Source organism: Crinia signifera, chromosome 1 (assembly GCF_055691185.1).
Source record: "Crinia signifera chromosome 1, ASM5569118v1, whole genome shotgun sequence".
NCBI classification, from domain to species: domain Eukaryota; kingdom Metazoa; phylum Chordata; class Amphibia; order Anura; family Myobatrachidae; genus Crinia; species Crinia signifera.
Window position 1 is genome coordinate 2,053,847 of NC_139217.1, and position 16,904 is coordinate 2,070,750.

At 52.2% G+C, this 16,904-nt stretch overlaps 1 protein-coding gene across 1 annotated transcript in view; it reads right to left on the bottom strand.

The window, feature by feature from the left end:
- Positions 1-15,289, bottom strand: part of ALMS1 (ALMS1 centrosome and basal body associated protein) — a 140,783-nt gene extending 125,494 nt beyond the window's left edge. Inside the window, exons 1-3 of the mRNA XM_083159976.1 lie at positions 15,095-15,289; positions 3,067-3,241; positions 2,861-2,981 (exon numbers count right to left, since the gene is read on the bottom strand). Of these exons, the coding sequence (XP_083016102.1) occupies positions 2,861-2,981; positions 3,067-3,241; positions 15,095-15,151 (353 nt within the window). The 5' untranslated portion in view covers positions 15,152-15,289. The remainder of the gene's footprint in view (positions 1-2,860; positions 2,982-3,066; positions 3,242-15,094) is intronic.
- Between the last annotated feature and the right edge of the window lie 1,615 nt (positions 15,290-16,904).

Here is a 16,904-nt window from a genome sequence, read left to right on the forward strand (position 1 = left end):
TAGTGTACACCTTATTATAGGAGGGTGAGACAGCTATAGCGTACACATTATTATAGGAGGGTGAGGCAGCTATAGTGTACACATTATTATAGGAGGGTGAGACGGCTATAGCGTACTCCTTATTATAGGAGGGTGAGACGGCTATAGCGTACTCCTTATTATAGGAGGGTGAGACGGCTATAGTGTACACCTTATTATAGGAGGGTGAGACGGCTATAGTGTACACATTATTATAGGAGGGTGAGACGGCTATAGTGTACACATTATTATAGGAGGGTGAGACGGCTATAGCGTACACATTATTATAGGAGGGTGAGACGGCTATAGTGTACACATTATTATAGGAGGGTGAGACGGCTATAGGGTACACCTTATTATAGGACGGTGAGACGGATATAGCATACACATTATTATAGGAGGGTGAGACGGCTATAGCGTACACATTATTATAGGAGGGTGAGGCAGCTATAGTGTACACCTTATTATAGGACGGTGAGACGGCTATAGCGTACTCCTTATTATAGGAGGGTGAGACGGCTATAGTGTACACATTATTATAGGAGGGTGAGGCAGCTATAGTGTACACCTTATTATAGGAGGGTGAGGCGGCTATAGTGTACACATTATTATAGGAGGGTGAGACGGCTATAGTGTACACCTTATTATAGGAGGGTGAGATGGCTATAGCGTACCCCTTATTATAGGAGGGTGAGACGGCTATAGCGTACACCTTATTATAGGAGGGTGAGGCAGCTATAGCGTACACATTATTATAGGACGGTGAGGCGGCTATAGTGTACACCTTATTATAGGAGGGTGAGGCAGCTATAGCGTACACATTATTATAGGACGGTGAGGCGGCTATAGTGTACACCTTATTATAGGAGGGTGAGGCAGCTATAGCGTACACATTATTATAGGACGGTGAGGCGGCTATAGTGTACACCTTATTATAGGAGGGTGAGACGGCTATAGTGTACACCTTTGGTATAGGAGGGTGAGACGGCTATAGTGTACACCTTATTATAGGAGGGTGAGATGGCTATAGTGTACACCTTATAGGACAGTGAGACGGCTATAGCGTACACCTTATTATAGGACGGTGAGACGGCTATAGTGTACACCTTATAGGACAGTGAGACGGCTATAGCGTACACCTTATTATAGGAGGGTGAGGCAGCTATAGTGTACACATTATAGGACAGTGAGACGGCTATAGTGTACACCTTATTATAGGAGGGTGAGACGGTTATAGTGTACACCTTATTATAGGAGGGTGAGACGGCTATAGTGTACACCTTATTATAGGAGGGTGAGACGGCTATAGTGTACACCTTATAGGACAGTGAGACGGCTATAGCGTACACCTTATTATAGGAGGGTGAGACGGCTATAGTGTACACATTATAGGACAGTGAGACGGCTAGTGTACACCTTATTATAGGACGGTGAGGCAGCTATAGCGTACACCTTATTATAGGAGGGTGAGACGGCTATAGTGTACACCTTATTATAGGAGGGTGAGGCAGCTATAGTGTACACATTATAGGACAGTAAGACGGCTATAGTGTACACCTTATTATAGGAGGGTAATACGGCTATAGCGTACACATTATTATAGGAGGGTGAGACGGCTATAGTGTACACCGTATTATAGGAGGGTGAGACGGCTATAGTGTACACCTTATTATAGGAGGGTGAGGCAGCTATAGTGTACACCTTATTATAGGAGGGTGAGACGGTTATAGTGTACACCTTATAGGACAGTGAGACGGCTATAGCGTACACCTTATTATAGGAGGGTGAGACGGCTATAGTGTACACATTATAGGACAGTGAGACGGCTAGTGTACACCTTATTATAGGACGGTGAGGCAGCTATAGCGTACACCTTATTATAGGAGGGTGAGACGGCTATAGTGTACACCTTATAGGACAGTGAGATGGCTAGTGTACACCTTATTATAGGAGGGTGAGGCAGCTATAGTGTACACCTTATAGGACAGTGAGACGGCTAGTGTACACCTTATTATAGGAGGGTGAGACGGCTATAGCGTACACATTATTATAGGAGGGTGAGACGGCTATAGCGTACACATTATTATAGGAGGGTGAGACGGCTATAGTGTACACATTATTATAGGACGGTGAGACGACTATAGTGTACACATTATAGGAGGGTAATACGGCTATAGTGTACACCTTATTATAGGAGGGTAATACGGCTATAGTGTACACATTATTATAGGACAGTGAGACGGCTATAGTGTACACATTATTATAGGAGGGTGAGACGGCTATAGTGTACACATTATTATAGGAGGGTGAGACGGCTATAGTGTACACCTTATTATAGGAGGGTGAGACGGCTATAGCGTACACCTTATTATAGGAGGGTGAGGCAGCTATAGTGTACACCTTATTATAGGAGGGTGAGACGGCTATAGCGTACACCTTATTATAGGAGGGTGAGGCAGCTATAATGTACACCTTATTATAGGAGGGTGAGACGGCTATAGTGTACACCTTATTATAGGACGGTGATACGGCTATAGCGTACACATTATTATAGGAGGGTGAGACGGCTATAGCGTACACCTAATTATAGGACGGTGAGACGGCTATAGTGTACACCTTATAGGACAGTGAGACGGCTATAGCGTACACATTATTATAGGAGGGTGAGGCAGCTATAGTGTACACCTTATAGGACAGTGAGACGGCTATAGTGTACACCTTATTATAGGAGGGTGAGGCAGCTATAGTGTACACCTTATAGGACAGTGAGACGGCTAGTGTACACCTTATCACAGCGATGGAAAGTCAGGACGTGACACTTTACAGGAGGTGGTCGTTGTACCTTAGAGGGGCAAAGTCAGTCTCCGTCTGCTGGAATAGAGTGTCTTCAAAAAACTTGTGTCCTGGGGTGGAGGCGGAGGTCAGTAGCGGGAGGCAGGGGGACAGGCGGCTGTCCTGCATATCTGTCATGTGAACACAATGGGAGAGGTCACTACAAGGTGCAGAACACATGGGATGTACCATACATATTATCAGGTGATCACCTACCCAGGCGTAGAGAATGCGTCCGCCCATCAGACGCGGCTGTCCCCGGTCCGGTCACCGACTGCAGCGTTCCTTCCTCTATGCTGGGAAAATCTGTATGCTCCATATGCGTCTCACTCAGTGTGGGCATGACACTGGCATCTTCCTCTGGCAGAAGCTGGTACCAGGACTCTGCAGTCTGAATGACACAAGGTTATTTATCAGAACCAGCCCAAGGTGAAAAAGCCAGTAGCGGGGTGCCCGAGCCCACAACGCCAGTAGCGGGGTGCCCGAGCCCACAACGCCAGTAGCGGGGTGCCCGAGCCCACAACGCCAGTAGCGGGGTGTCCGAGCCCACAACGCCAGTAGCGGGGTGCCCGAGCCCACAACGCCAGTAGCAAGGTGCCCGAGCCCACAGCGCCAGTAGCGGGGTGCCCGAGCCCACAGCGCCAGTAGCGGGGTGCCCGAGCCCACAACGCCAGTAGCGGGGTGCCCGAGCCCACAACACCAGTAGCGGGGTGCCCGAGCCCACAACGCCAGTAGCGGGGTGCCCGAGCCCACAACGCCAGTAGCGGGGTGCCCGAGCCCACAACGCCAGTAGCGGGGTGCCCGAGCCCACAACGCCAGTAGCGGGGTGCCCGAGCCCACAACGCCAGTAGCGGGGTGCCCGAGCCCACAGTGCCAGTAGCGGGGTGCCCGAGCCCACAACGCCAGTAGCAGGGTGCTTGAGCCCACAACGCCAGTAACGGGGTGTCCGAGCCCACAACGCCAGTAGCGGGGTGCCCGAGCCCACAATGCCAGTAGCGGGGTGCCCGAGCCCACAGTGCCAGTAGCGGGGTGCCCGAGCCCACAACGCCAGTAGCGGGGTGCCCGAGCCTATGGGAGGACACAGGGATAATTGCATGTCACCAGCTATAAATATACATAGACAGGGAATGTAGCGGGGATATGGGAGGACACAGGGATAATTGCATGTCACCGGCTATAAATATACATAGACAGGGAATGTAGCGGATATATGGGAGGACACAGGGATAATTGCATGTAACCGGCTATATATATACATAGACAGGGAATGTAGCGGGGATATGGGAGGACACAGGGATAATTGCATGTAACCGGCTATAAATACACATAGACAGGGAATGTACTGGGGATATGGGAGAACACAGGGATAATTGCATGTAACCGGCTATAAATATACATAGACAGGGAATGCGGTGGGGATATGGAAGGATACAGGGATAATTGCATGTAACCGGCTATAAATATACATAGACAGGGAATGTAGCGGGGATATGGGAGGACACAGGGATAATTGCATGTAACCGGCTATAAATATACATAGACAGGGAATGTACTGGGGATGTGGGAGAACACAGGGATAATTGCATGTAACCGGCTATAAATATACATAGACAGGGAATGTAGCGGGGATATGGGAGGACACAGGGATAATTGCATGTAACCGGCTATAAATATACATAGACAGGGAATGTACTGGGGATATGGGAGAACACAGGGATAATTGCATGTAACCGGCTATAAATATACATAGACAGGGAATGTACTGGAAATATGGGAGAACACAGGGATAATTGCATGTAACCGGCTATAAATATACATAGTAGTGTTCACTCTAGGAGTGACACCGGGCAGGGCGCTGGGGGGGCGGAGCGGGCACACCGACGTCACAGCTGGGGGCGTGCTCGGGCCGCGACGTCATGAAAGGGGCGTGCCCGGGCCGCAACGTCATGAAAGGGGCATGCCCGGGCCACCGCCGTAATGAAAGAGGCGTGCTTGGGCCGCCATTGTCATCAAAGGGGGCAAGCCCGGCCGCCAGAGTCATCAAAGGGGGCGGGCCCAGCCCCTCAGAATACACTGTGCTGCCGGGGAAGCGCCAGGCATCGCCGTCAACGGCGACGCTGGGCTTCCCCGTGAGGCTGTTTTAGCGGGGCGCTGCGAGATGGGCAGGGCGCATTTTGCCCTTTAGAAATCGGGCAGGGCGCAGCGCCCCGTTAAAACAGCCTAGCGGGAACACTACATAGACAGGGAATGTAGCGGGGATATGGGAGGACACAGGGATAATTGCATGTCACCGGCTATAAATATACATAGACAGGGAATGTAGCGGGGATATGGGAGGACACAGGGATAATTGCATGTAACTGGCTATAAATATACATAGACAGGGAATGTAGCGGGGATATGGGAGGACACAGGGATAATTGCATGTAACCGGCTATAAATATACATAGAGAAGGAATGTAGCGGGGATATGGGAGGACACAGGGATAATTGCATGTAACCGGCTATAAATATACATAGACAGGGAATGTAGCAGGGATATGGGAGGACACAGGGATAATTGCATGTAACCGGCTATAAATATACATAGACAGGGAATGTAGCAGGGATATGGGAGGACACAGGGATAATTGCATGTAACCGGCTATAAATATACATAGACAGGGAATGTAGCAGGGATATGGGAGGACACAGGGATAATTGCATGTAACCGGCTATAAATATACATAGACAGGGAATGTACTGGGGATATGGGAGAACACAGGGATAATTGCATGTAACCGGCTATAAATATACAGGCATCGAATGTAGCGGGGATATGGGAGGACACAGGGATAATTGCATGTAACCGGCTATAAATATACATAGACAGGGAATGTAGCGGGGATATGGGAGGACACAGGGATAATTGCCTGTCACCGGCTATAAATATACATAGACAGGGAATGTAGCAGGGATATGGGAGGACACAGGGATAATTGCATGTAACCAGCTATAAATATACAGACAGGGAATGTAGCGGGGATATGGGAGGACACAGGGATAATTGCATGTAAACGGCTATAAATATACAGACAGGGAATGTAGCGGGGATATGGGAGGACACAGGGATAATTGCATGTAAACGGCTATAAATATACAGACAGGGAATGTAGCGGGGATATGGGAGGACACAGTGATAACTATGTGGAACAAACGGTCGCTGGGGGAACACATGGACCCGCCTGCAAGTAGCAGATAATCACGAGGCAACAGAAAACAAGGAATCACCTGGGAATTAATCAGTGATGACTGTATTGTGCACACAGCACAGGTAATGCCAGAGGACCCTGTATATACTCACACCCGTACACATGGGTATGGGTAATTGGATAGACTGGGTTAGGTTGGCAGCCAAAATTTTACACTTTTTTTTTATCCGGATTTCAACAGTCGACATAGGCACTGAAACGTAGCACCGCGTCCGATCGTCAAGTTTCAGGCACTATTTGGTTCTCCCACCGCGCCCTAGTAGATGGTAAGGCATGAAATACCCCCTGTCATCACGTTGGATTCCAGCAAATAGAAAAACCCCATATCGACTTAACGGGGAGAGGCCAAGTGACATGGGGCGCTCCGCAAGCTCCGGGGTGAGGCTCAGTGACATGGGGCGCTCCGCATGCTCTGGGGTGAGGCCCAGTGACATGGGTCGCTCCGCAAGCTCCGGGGTGAGGTCCAGTGACATATGGGGGGGGCGATCTGGGGTTAGGCTTAGTGAATATTACACACAGCCGGCGGTATACAGGGGTAAGTGGACGCACAGACGTTACACGCGGCGGTATACAAGGGTAAGAGGACGCGCAGACGGTACACACGGCGGTATACAGGGGTGACAGGACACACAGTGGTATACAGGGGTGACAGGACACAGTGATATACACGCGGCGGTATACAGGGGTGACAGGACACACAGTGATATACACACGGCGGTATACAGGGGTGACAGGACACAGTGATATACACACGGCGGTATACAGGGGTGACAGGACACACAGTGATATACAGGGGTGACAGGACACAGTGATATACACGCGGCGGTATACAGGGGTGACAGGACACACAGTGATATACACACGGCGGTATACAGGGGTGACAGGACACAGTGATATACACACGGCGGTATACAGGGGTGACAGGACACACAGTGATATACACACGGCGGTATACAGGGGTGACAGGACACAGTGATATACACACGGCGGTATACAGGGGTGACAGGACACAGTGATATACACACGGCGGTACACAGGGTGACAGGACACACAGTGATATACACACGGCGGTATACAGGGGTGACAGGACACACAGTGATATACACACGGCGGTATAAAGGGGTGACAGGACACACAGTGATATACACACGGCGGTATACAGGGGTGACAGGACACACAGTGATATACACACGGCGGTATACAGGGGTGACAGGACACACAGTGATATACACACGGCGGTATACAGGGGTGACAGGACACACAGTGATATACACACGGCGGTATACAGGGGTGACAGGACACACAGTGATATACACACGGCGGTATACAGGGGTGACAGGACACAGTGATATACACACGGCGGTATACAGGGGTGACAGGACACACAGTGATATACACACGGCGGTATACAGGGGTGACAGGACACACAGTGATATACACACGGCGGTATACAGGGGTGACAGGACACAGTGATATACACACGCGGTATACAGGGGTGACAGGACACACAGTGATATACACACGGCGGTATACAGGGGTGACAGGACACACAGTGATATACACACGGCGGTATACAGGGGTGACAGGACACACAGTGATATACACACTGCAGTATACAGGGGTGACAGGACACACAGTGATATACACACTGCGGTATACAGGGGTGACAGGACACAGTGATATACACACGGCGGTATACAGGGGTGACAGGACACACAGTGATATACACACGGCGGTATACAGGGGTGACAGGACACACAGTGATATACACACGGCGGTATACAGGGGTGACAGGACACACAGTGATATACACACGGCGGTATACAGGGGTGACAGGACACACAGTGATATACACACGTCGGTATACAGGGGTGACAGGACGCACAGTGATATACACACGGCGGTATACAGGGGTGACAGGACGCACAGTGATATACACACGGCGGTATACAGGGGTGACAGGACGCACAGTGATATACACACGGCGGTATACAGGGGTGACAGGACGCACAGTGATATACACACGGCGGTATACAGGGGTGACAGGACACAGTGATATACACACGGCGGTATACAGGGGTGACAGGACACAGTGATATACACACTGCGGTATACAGGAGTGACAGGACACAGTGATATACACACGGCGGTATACAGGGGTGACAGGACACACAGTGATATACACACGGCGGTATACAGGGGTGACAGGACACACAGTGATATACACACGGCGGTATACAGGGGTGACAGGACACAGTGATATACACACGGCGGTATACAGGGGTGACAGGACACACAGTGATATACACACGGCGGTATACAGGGGTGACAGGACACAGTGATATACACACGGCGGTATACAGGGGTGACAGGACGCACAGTGATATACACACGGCGGTATACAGGGGTGACAGGACACAGTGATATACACACGGCGGTATACAGGGGTGACAGGACGCACAGTGATATACACACGGCGGTATACAGGGGTGACAGGACACACAGTGATATACACACGGCGGTATACAGGGGTGACAGGACGCACAGTGATATACACACGGCGGTATACAGGGGTGACAGGACGCACAGTGATATACACACGGCGGTATACAGGGGTGACAGGACGCACAGTGATATACACACGGCGGTATACAGGGGTGACAGGACGCACAGTGATATACACACGGCGGTATACAGGGGTGACAGGACGCACAGTGATATACACACGGCGGTATACAGGGGTGACAGGACACACAGTGATATACACACGGCGGTATACAGGGGTGACAGGACACAGTGATATACACCCGGCGGTATACAGGGGTGACAGGACACACAGTGATATACACACGGCGGTATACAGGGGTGACAGGACACACAGTGATATACACACGGCGGTATACAGGGGTGACAGGACACACAGTGATATACACACGGCGGTATACAGGGGTGACAGGACGCACAGTGATATACACACGGCGGTATACAGGGGTGACAGGACGCACAGTGATATACACACGGCGGTATACAGGGGTGACAGGACGCACAGTGATATACACACGGCGGTATACAGGGGTGACAGGACGCACAGTGATATACACACGGCGGTATACAGGGGTGACAGGACGCACAGTGATATACACACGGCGGTATACAGGGGTGACAGGACGCACAGTGATATACACACGGCGGTATACAGGGGTGACAGGACACACAGTGATATACACACGGCGGTATACAGGGGTGACAGGACACAGTGATATACACCCGGCGGTATACAGGGGTGACAGGACACACAGTGATATACACACGGCGGTATACAGGGGTGACAGGACACAGTGATATACACACGGCGGTATACAGGGGTGACAGGACACACAGTGATATACACACGGCGGTATACAGGGGTGACAGGACGCACAGTGATATACACACGGCGGTATACAGGGGTGACAGGACGCACAGTGATATACACACGGCGGTATACAGGGGTGACAGGACGCACAGTGATATACACACGGCGGTATACAGGGGTGACAGGACGCACAGTGATATACACACGGCGGTATACAGGGGTGACAGGACGCACAGTGATATACACACGGCGGTATACAGGGGTGACAGGACACACAGTGATATACACACGGCGGTATACAGGGGTGACAGGACACACAGTGATATACACACGGCGGTATACAGGGGTGACAGGACACACAGTGATATACACACGGCGGTATACAGGGGTGACAGGACACACAGTGATATACACACGGCGGTATACAGGGGTGACAGGACACACAGTGATATACACACGGCGGTATACAGGGGTGACAGGACGCAGAGTGATATACACACGGCGGTATACAGGGGTGACAGGACACACAGTGATATACACACGGCGGTATACAGGGGTGACAGGACACACAGTGATATACACACGGCGGTATACAGGGGTGACAGGACGCAGAGTGATATACACACGTCGGTATACAGGGGTGACAGGACGCACAGTGATATACACACGGCGGTATACAGGGGTGACAGGACACACAGTGATATACACACGGCGGTATACAGGGGTGACAGGACACAGTGATATACACACGGCGGTATACAGGGGTGACAGGACACACAGTGATATACACACGGCGGTATACAGGGGTGACAGGACACAGTGATATACACACGGCGGTATACAGGGGTGACAGGACACACAGTGATATACACACGGCGGTATACAGGGTGACAGGACACACAGTGATATACACACGGCGGTATACAGGGGTGACAGGACACAGTGATATACACACGGCGGTATACAGGGGTGACAGGACACAGTGATATACACACGGCGGTATACAGGGTGACAGGACACAGTGATATACACACGGCGGTATACAGGGTGACAGGACACAGTGATATACACACGGCGGTATACAGGGGTGACAGGACGCACAGTGATATACACACGGCGGTATACAGGGGTGACAGGACACACAGTGATATACACACGGCGGTATACAGGGGTGACAGGACACACAGTGATATACACACGGCGGTATACAGGGTGACAGGACACACAGTGATATACACACGGCGGTATACAGGGGTGACAGGACACACAGTGATATACACACGGCGGTATACAGGGGTGACAGGACGCACAGTGATATATACACGGCGGTATACAGGGGTGACAGGACGCACAGTGATATACACACGGCGGTATACAGGGGTGACACACAGTGATATACACACGGCGGTATACAGGGGTGACAGGACACACAGTGATATACACACGGCGGTATACAGGGGTGACAGGACACACAGTGATATACACACGGCGGTATACAGGGGTGACAGGACACAGTGATATACACACGGCGGTATACAGGGGTGACAGGACACACAGTGATATACACACGGCGGTATACAGGGGTGACAGGACACAGTGATATACACACGGCGGTATACAGGGGTGACAGGACACAGTGATATACACACGGCGGTATACAGGGGTGACAGGACGCACAGTGATATACACACGGCGGTATACAGGGGTGACAGGACACACAGTGATATACACACGGCGGTATACAGGGTGACAGGACACAGTGATATACACACGGCGGTATACAGGGGTGACAGGACGCACAGTGATATACACACGGCGGTATACAGGGGTGACAGGACACACAGTGATATACACACGGCGGTATACAGGGGTGACAGCACGCACAGTGATATATACACGGCGGTATACAGGGTGACAGGACACACAGTGATATACACACGGCGGTATACAGGGTGACAGGACACAGTGATATACACACGGCGGTATACAGGGGTGACAGGACGCACAGTGATATACACACGGCGGTATACAGGGGTGACAGGACACACAGTGATATACACACGGCGGTATACAGGGGTGACAGGACACACAGTGATATACACACGGCGGTATACAGGGTGACAGGACACACAGTGATATACACACGGCGGTATACAGGGGTGACAGGACACACAGTGATATACACACGGCGGTATACAGGGGTGACAGGACGCACAGTGATGTATACAGGGGTGACAGGACGCACAGTGATATACACACGGCGGTATACAGGGGTGACACACAGTGATATACACACGGCGGTATACAGGGGTGACAGGACACACAGTGATATACACACGGCGGTATACAGGGGTGACAGGACACACAGTGATATACACACGGCGGTATACAGGGGTGACAGGACACAGTGATATACACACGGCGGTATACAGGGGTGACAGGACACACAGTGATATACACACGGCGGTATACAGGGGTGACAGGACACAGTGATATACACACGGCGGTATACAGGGGTGACAGGACACAGTGATATACACACGGCGGTATACAGGGGTGACAGGACGCACAGTGATATACACACGGCGGTATACAGGGGTGACAGGACACACAGTGATATACACACGGCGGTATACAGGGTGACAGGACACAGTGATATACACACGGCGGTATACAGGGGTGACAGGACGCACAGTGATATACACACGGCGGTATACAGGGGTGACAGGACACACAGTGATATACACACGGCGGTATACAGGGGTGACAGCACGCACAGTGATATATACACGGCGGTATACAGGGGTGACAGGACACACAGTGATATACACACGGCGGTATACAGGGGTGACAGGACGCACAGTGATATACACACGGCGGTATACAGGGGTGACAGGACACACAGTGATATACACACGGCGGTATACAGGGGTGACAGGACACAGTGATATACACACGGCGGTATACAGGGGTGACAGGACACAGTGATATACACACGGCGGTATACAGGGGTGACAGGACACACAGTGATATACACACGGCGGTATACAGGGGTGACAGGACACAGTGATATACACACGGCGGTATACAGGGGTGACAGGACGCACAGTGATATACACACGGCGGTATACAGGGGTGACAGGACACAGTGATATACACACGGCGGTATACAGGGGTGACAGGACGCACAGTGATATACACACGGCGGTATACAGGGGTGACAGGACACACAGTGATATACACACGGCGGTATACAGGGGTGACAGGACACACAGTGATATACACACGGCGGTATACAGGGGTGACAGGACGCACAGTGATATACACACGGCGGTATACAGGGGTGACAGGACACAGTGATATACACACGGCGGTATACAGGGGTGACAGGACACAGTGATATACACACGGCGGTATACAGGGGTGACAGGACACACAGTGATATACACACGGCGGTATACAGGGGTGACAGGACACACAGTGATATATACACGGCGGTATACAGGGGTGACAGGACACACAGTGATATACACACGGCGGTATACAGGGGTGACAGGACACAGTGATATACACACGGCGGTATACAGGGGTGACAGGACACACAGTGATATACACCCGGCGGTATACAGGGATGACAGGACACAGTGATATACACACGGCGGTATACAGGGGTGACAGGACACAGTGATATACACACGGCGGTATACAGGGGTGACAGGACGCACAGTGATATACACACTGCGGTATACAGGGTGACAGGACGCACAGTGATATACACACGGCGGTATACAGGGGTGACGGGACACACAATGATATACACACGGCGGTATACAGGGGTGACAGGACACAGTGATATACACACGGCGGTATACAGGGGTGACAGGACACACAGTGATATACACACGGCGGTATACAGGGGTGACAGGACGCACAGTGATATACACACGGCGGTATACAGGGGTGACGGGACACACAATGATATACACACGGCGGTATACAGGGGTGACAGGACACACAGTGATATACACACGGCGGTATACAGGGGTGACAGGACACAGTGATATATACACGGCGGTATACAGGGGTGACAGGACGCACAGTGATATACACACGGCGGTATACAGGGGTGACAGGACACACAGTGATATATACACGGCGGTATACAGGGGTGACAGGACACAGTGATATACACACGGCGGTATACAGGGGTGACAGGACACAGTGATATACACACGGCGGTATACAGGGGTGACAGGACGCACAGTGATATACACACGGCGGTATACAGGGGTGACAGGACGCACAGTGATATACACACGGCGGTATACAGGGGTGACAGGACACAGTGATATACACACGGCGGTATACAGGGGTGACAGGACGCACAGTGATATACACACGGCGGTATACAGGGGTGACAGGACGCACAGTGATATACACACGGCGGTATACAGGGGTGACAGGACACAGTGATATACACACGGCGGTATACAGGGGTGACAGGACGCACAGTGATATACACACGGCGGTATACAGGGGTGACAGGACACAGTGATATACACACGGCGGTATACAGGGGTGACAGGACACACAGTGATATACACACGGCGGTATACAGGGGTGACAGGACACAGTGATATACACACGGCGGTATACAGGGGTGACAGGACGCACAGTGATATACACACGGCGGTATACAGGGGTGACAGGACACAGTGATATACACACGGCGGTATACAGGGGTGACAGGACACACAGTGATATACACACGGCGGTATACAGGGGTGACAGGACACAGTGATATACACACGGCGGTATACAGGGGTGACAGGACACACAGTGATATACACACGGCGGTATACAGGGGTGACAGGACACACAGTGATATACACACGGCGGTATACAGGGGTGACAGGACACACAGTGATATACACACGGCGGTATACAGGGGTGACAGGACACACAGTGATATACACACGGCGGTATACAGGGTGACAGGACACACAGTGATATACACACGGCGGTATACAGGGGTGACAGGACACACAGTGATATACACACGGCGGTATACAGGGGTGACAGGACACACAGTGATATACACACGGCGGTATACAGGGGTGACAGGACACACAGTGATATACACACGGCGGTATACAGGGGTGACAGGACACAGTGATATACACACGGCGGTATACAGGGGTGACAGGACACACAGTGATATACACACGGCGGTATACAGGGGTGACAGGACACACAGTGATATACACACGGCGGTATACAGGGTGACAGGACACACAGTGATATACACACGGCGGTATACAGGGGTGACAGGACACAGTGATATACACACGGCGGTATACAGGGTGACAGGACACACAGTGATATACACACGGCGGTATACAGGGGTGACAGGACACAGTGATATACACACGGCGGTATACAGGGGTGACAGGACACACAGTGATATACACACGGCGGTATACAGGGTGACAGGACGCACAGTGATATACACACGGCGGTATACAGGGGTGACAGGACGCACTGGCGGTATACACGGCGGTATACAGGGGTGACAGGACGCACTGGCGGTATACACGGCGCTATATATATATATACACACATATACTCGGTATCTCACCCCCGGCCGGTTCTCCGCCTCCCCCGGAGACTCTCTGCTCCCAGCCGTGTCCTCCATGCCTGTGTCCGGCTGACAATCGTCCCCACAGCGCCTGCGCCCTCCGCTCCCCGTAGCCCGGCTCAGCCTCTCTCTCTCCCGCCTCAGCTGCGGCTGTTACTAGGGACGCGGCCCCGAGCGGGAACGGAGGAGGGAGAACAGCGACACCTGGCGGTCACAGCCTGTACTGCTACATGACACACCAGGCGGCCACTGCCCGCACTGCTACATGACACACCTGGCGGCCACAGCCCGTACTGCTGCATGTGACACCTGGCGGCCACTGCCCGTACTGCTGCATGAGACACCTGGCGGCCACAGCCCGTACTGCTGCATGAGACACCTGGCGGCCACAGCCCGTACTGCTGCATGAGACACCTGGCGGCCACTGTCCGAACTGCTGCATGTGACACCTGGCGGCCACTGCCCGTACTGCTGCATGAGACACCTGGCGGCCACAGCCCGTACTGCTGCATGAGACACCTGGCGGGCACTGCCCGTACTGCTGCATGAGACACCTGGCGGCCACAGCCTGTACTGCTACATGACACACCAGGCGGCCACAGCCCGTACTGCTACATGAGACACCTGGCGGCCACAGCCTGTACTGCTACATGAGACACCTGGCGGCCACTGCCCGTACTGCTGCATGAGACACCTGGCGGCCACAGCCGGCACTGCTGCATGTGACACCTGGCGGCCACTGCCCGTACTGCTGCATGAGACACCTGGCGGCCACAGCCCGTACTGCTGCATGAGACACCTGGCGGGCACTGCCCGTACTGCTGCATGAGACACCTGGCGGCCACTGCCCGTACTGCTGCATGTGACACCTGGCGGCCACAGCCCGTACTGCTACATGAGACACCTGGCGGCCACAGCCCGTACTGCTACATGAGACACCTGGCGGCCACTGCCCGTACTGCTGCATGTGACACCTGGCGGTATAGGGACCGACCTACGGGCTCAAGGTAGGTAAGTATCAGTATGTGTGTGTTATGTGTGTATTAAACTTTTATTTTTCAGGGTGTCAGTGTGTTTTATTTAACTATTTTTTGTACTGTAGAACTACAAGTGCCAGCGGGCCCTTTAATGCCCCGCATGCTGGGACTTGTGGTTCTCCAAGTCCCAGCATGCGGGGTAGGCTTGCTGGGACTCATAGTTCTACAGTATAAGACAATAGTTTTTATTCTTTTTTTACACTTTTCATCAGCCCGATGCCCACCGCCCAGGGGCATCGGGGACAGCCCCGGACTTTCAGCATGGGCTGGTAAGTCCTGGAGGGGGGGGACCCCTTCATTGGGGGGGTCCCCACTTCCCCAGGACCCCTGCCCATGCTGACCAGCCAAGGGGATAATGCTTTGGCCGCGGGACCTTATATAATAAGTGCCCCCCGGCTGTGGCATTACCATGCTGGCTGGTTGGGTCTGGTGCTGGTTCTTAAAATACAGGGGACCCCTAGTCATTTTGTCCCCCGTATTTTGGGAACCAGCGCCGGACCTTGAGCCTGGTGCTGGTTTCATTAAATCAAGGGGACCCCTATTTGTCGGGGACCCTGATTTTATGTCACCAGCACCGGCTCATTGAGCCCGGGGCTGGTTATGCTCTGGCGGGGGACCCCGCGCTCGTTTTTTTTTTTTTTTAACTGTTTAAACTTATTTTTACACCAGAACCCTGCACAGATCATTGCGATCTGTGCAGGGTTCTGGCTAATTCGCCCATCAGAACCTGGTCTGATTTTTGGGCGAATTATAGACACACTGGTACTTGTGAG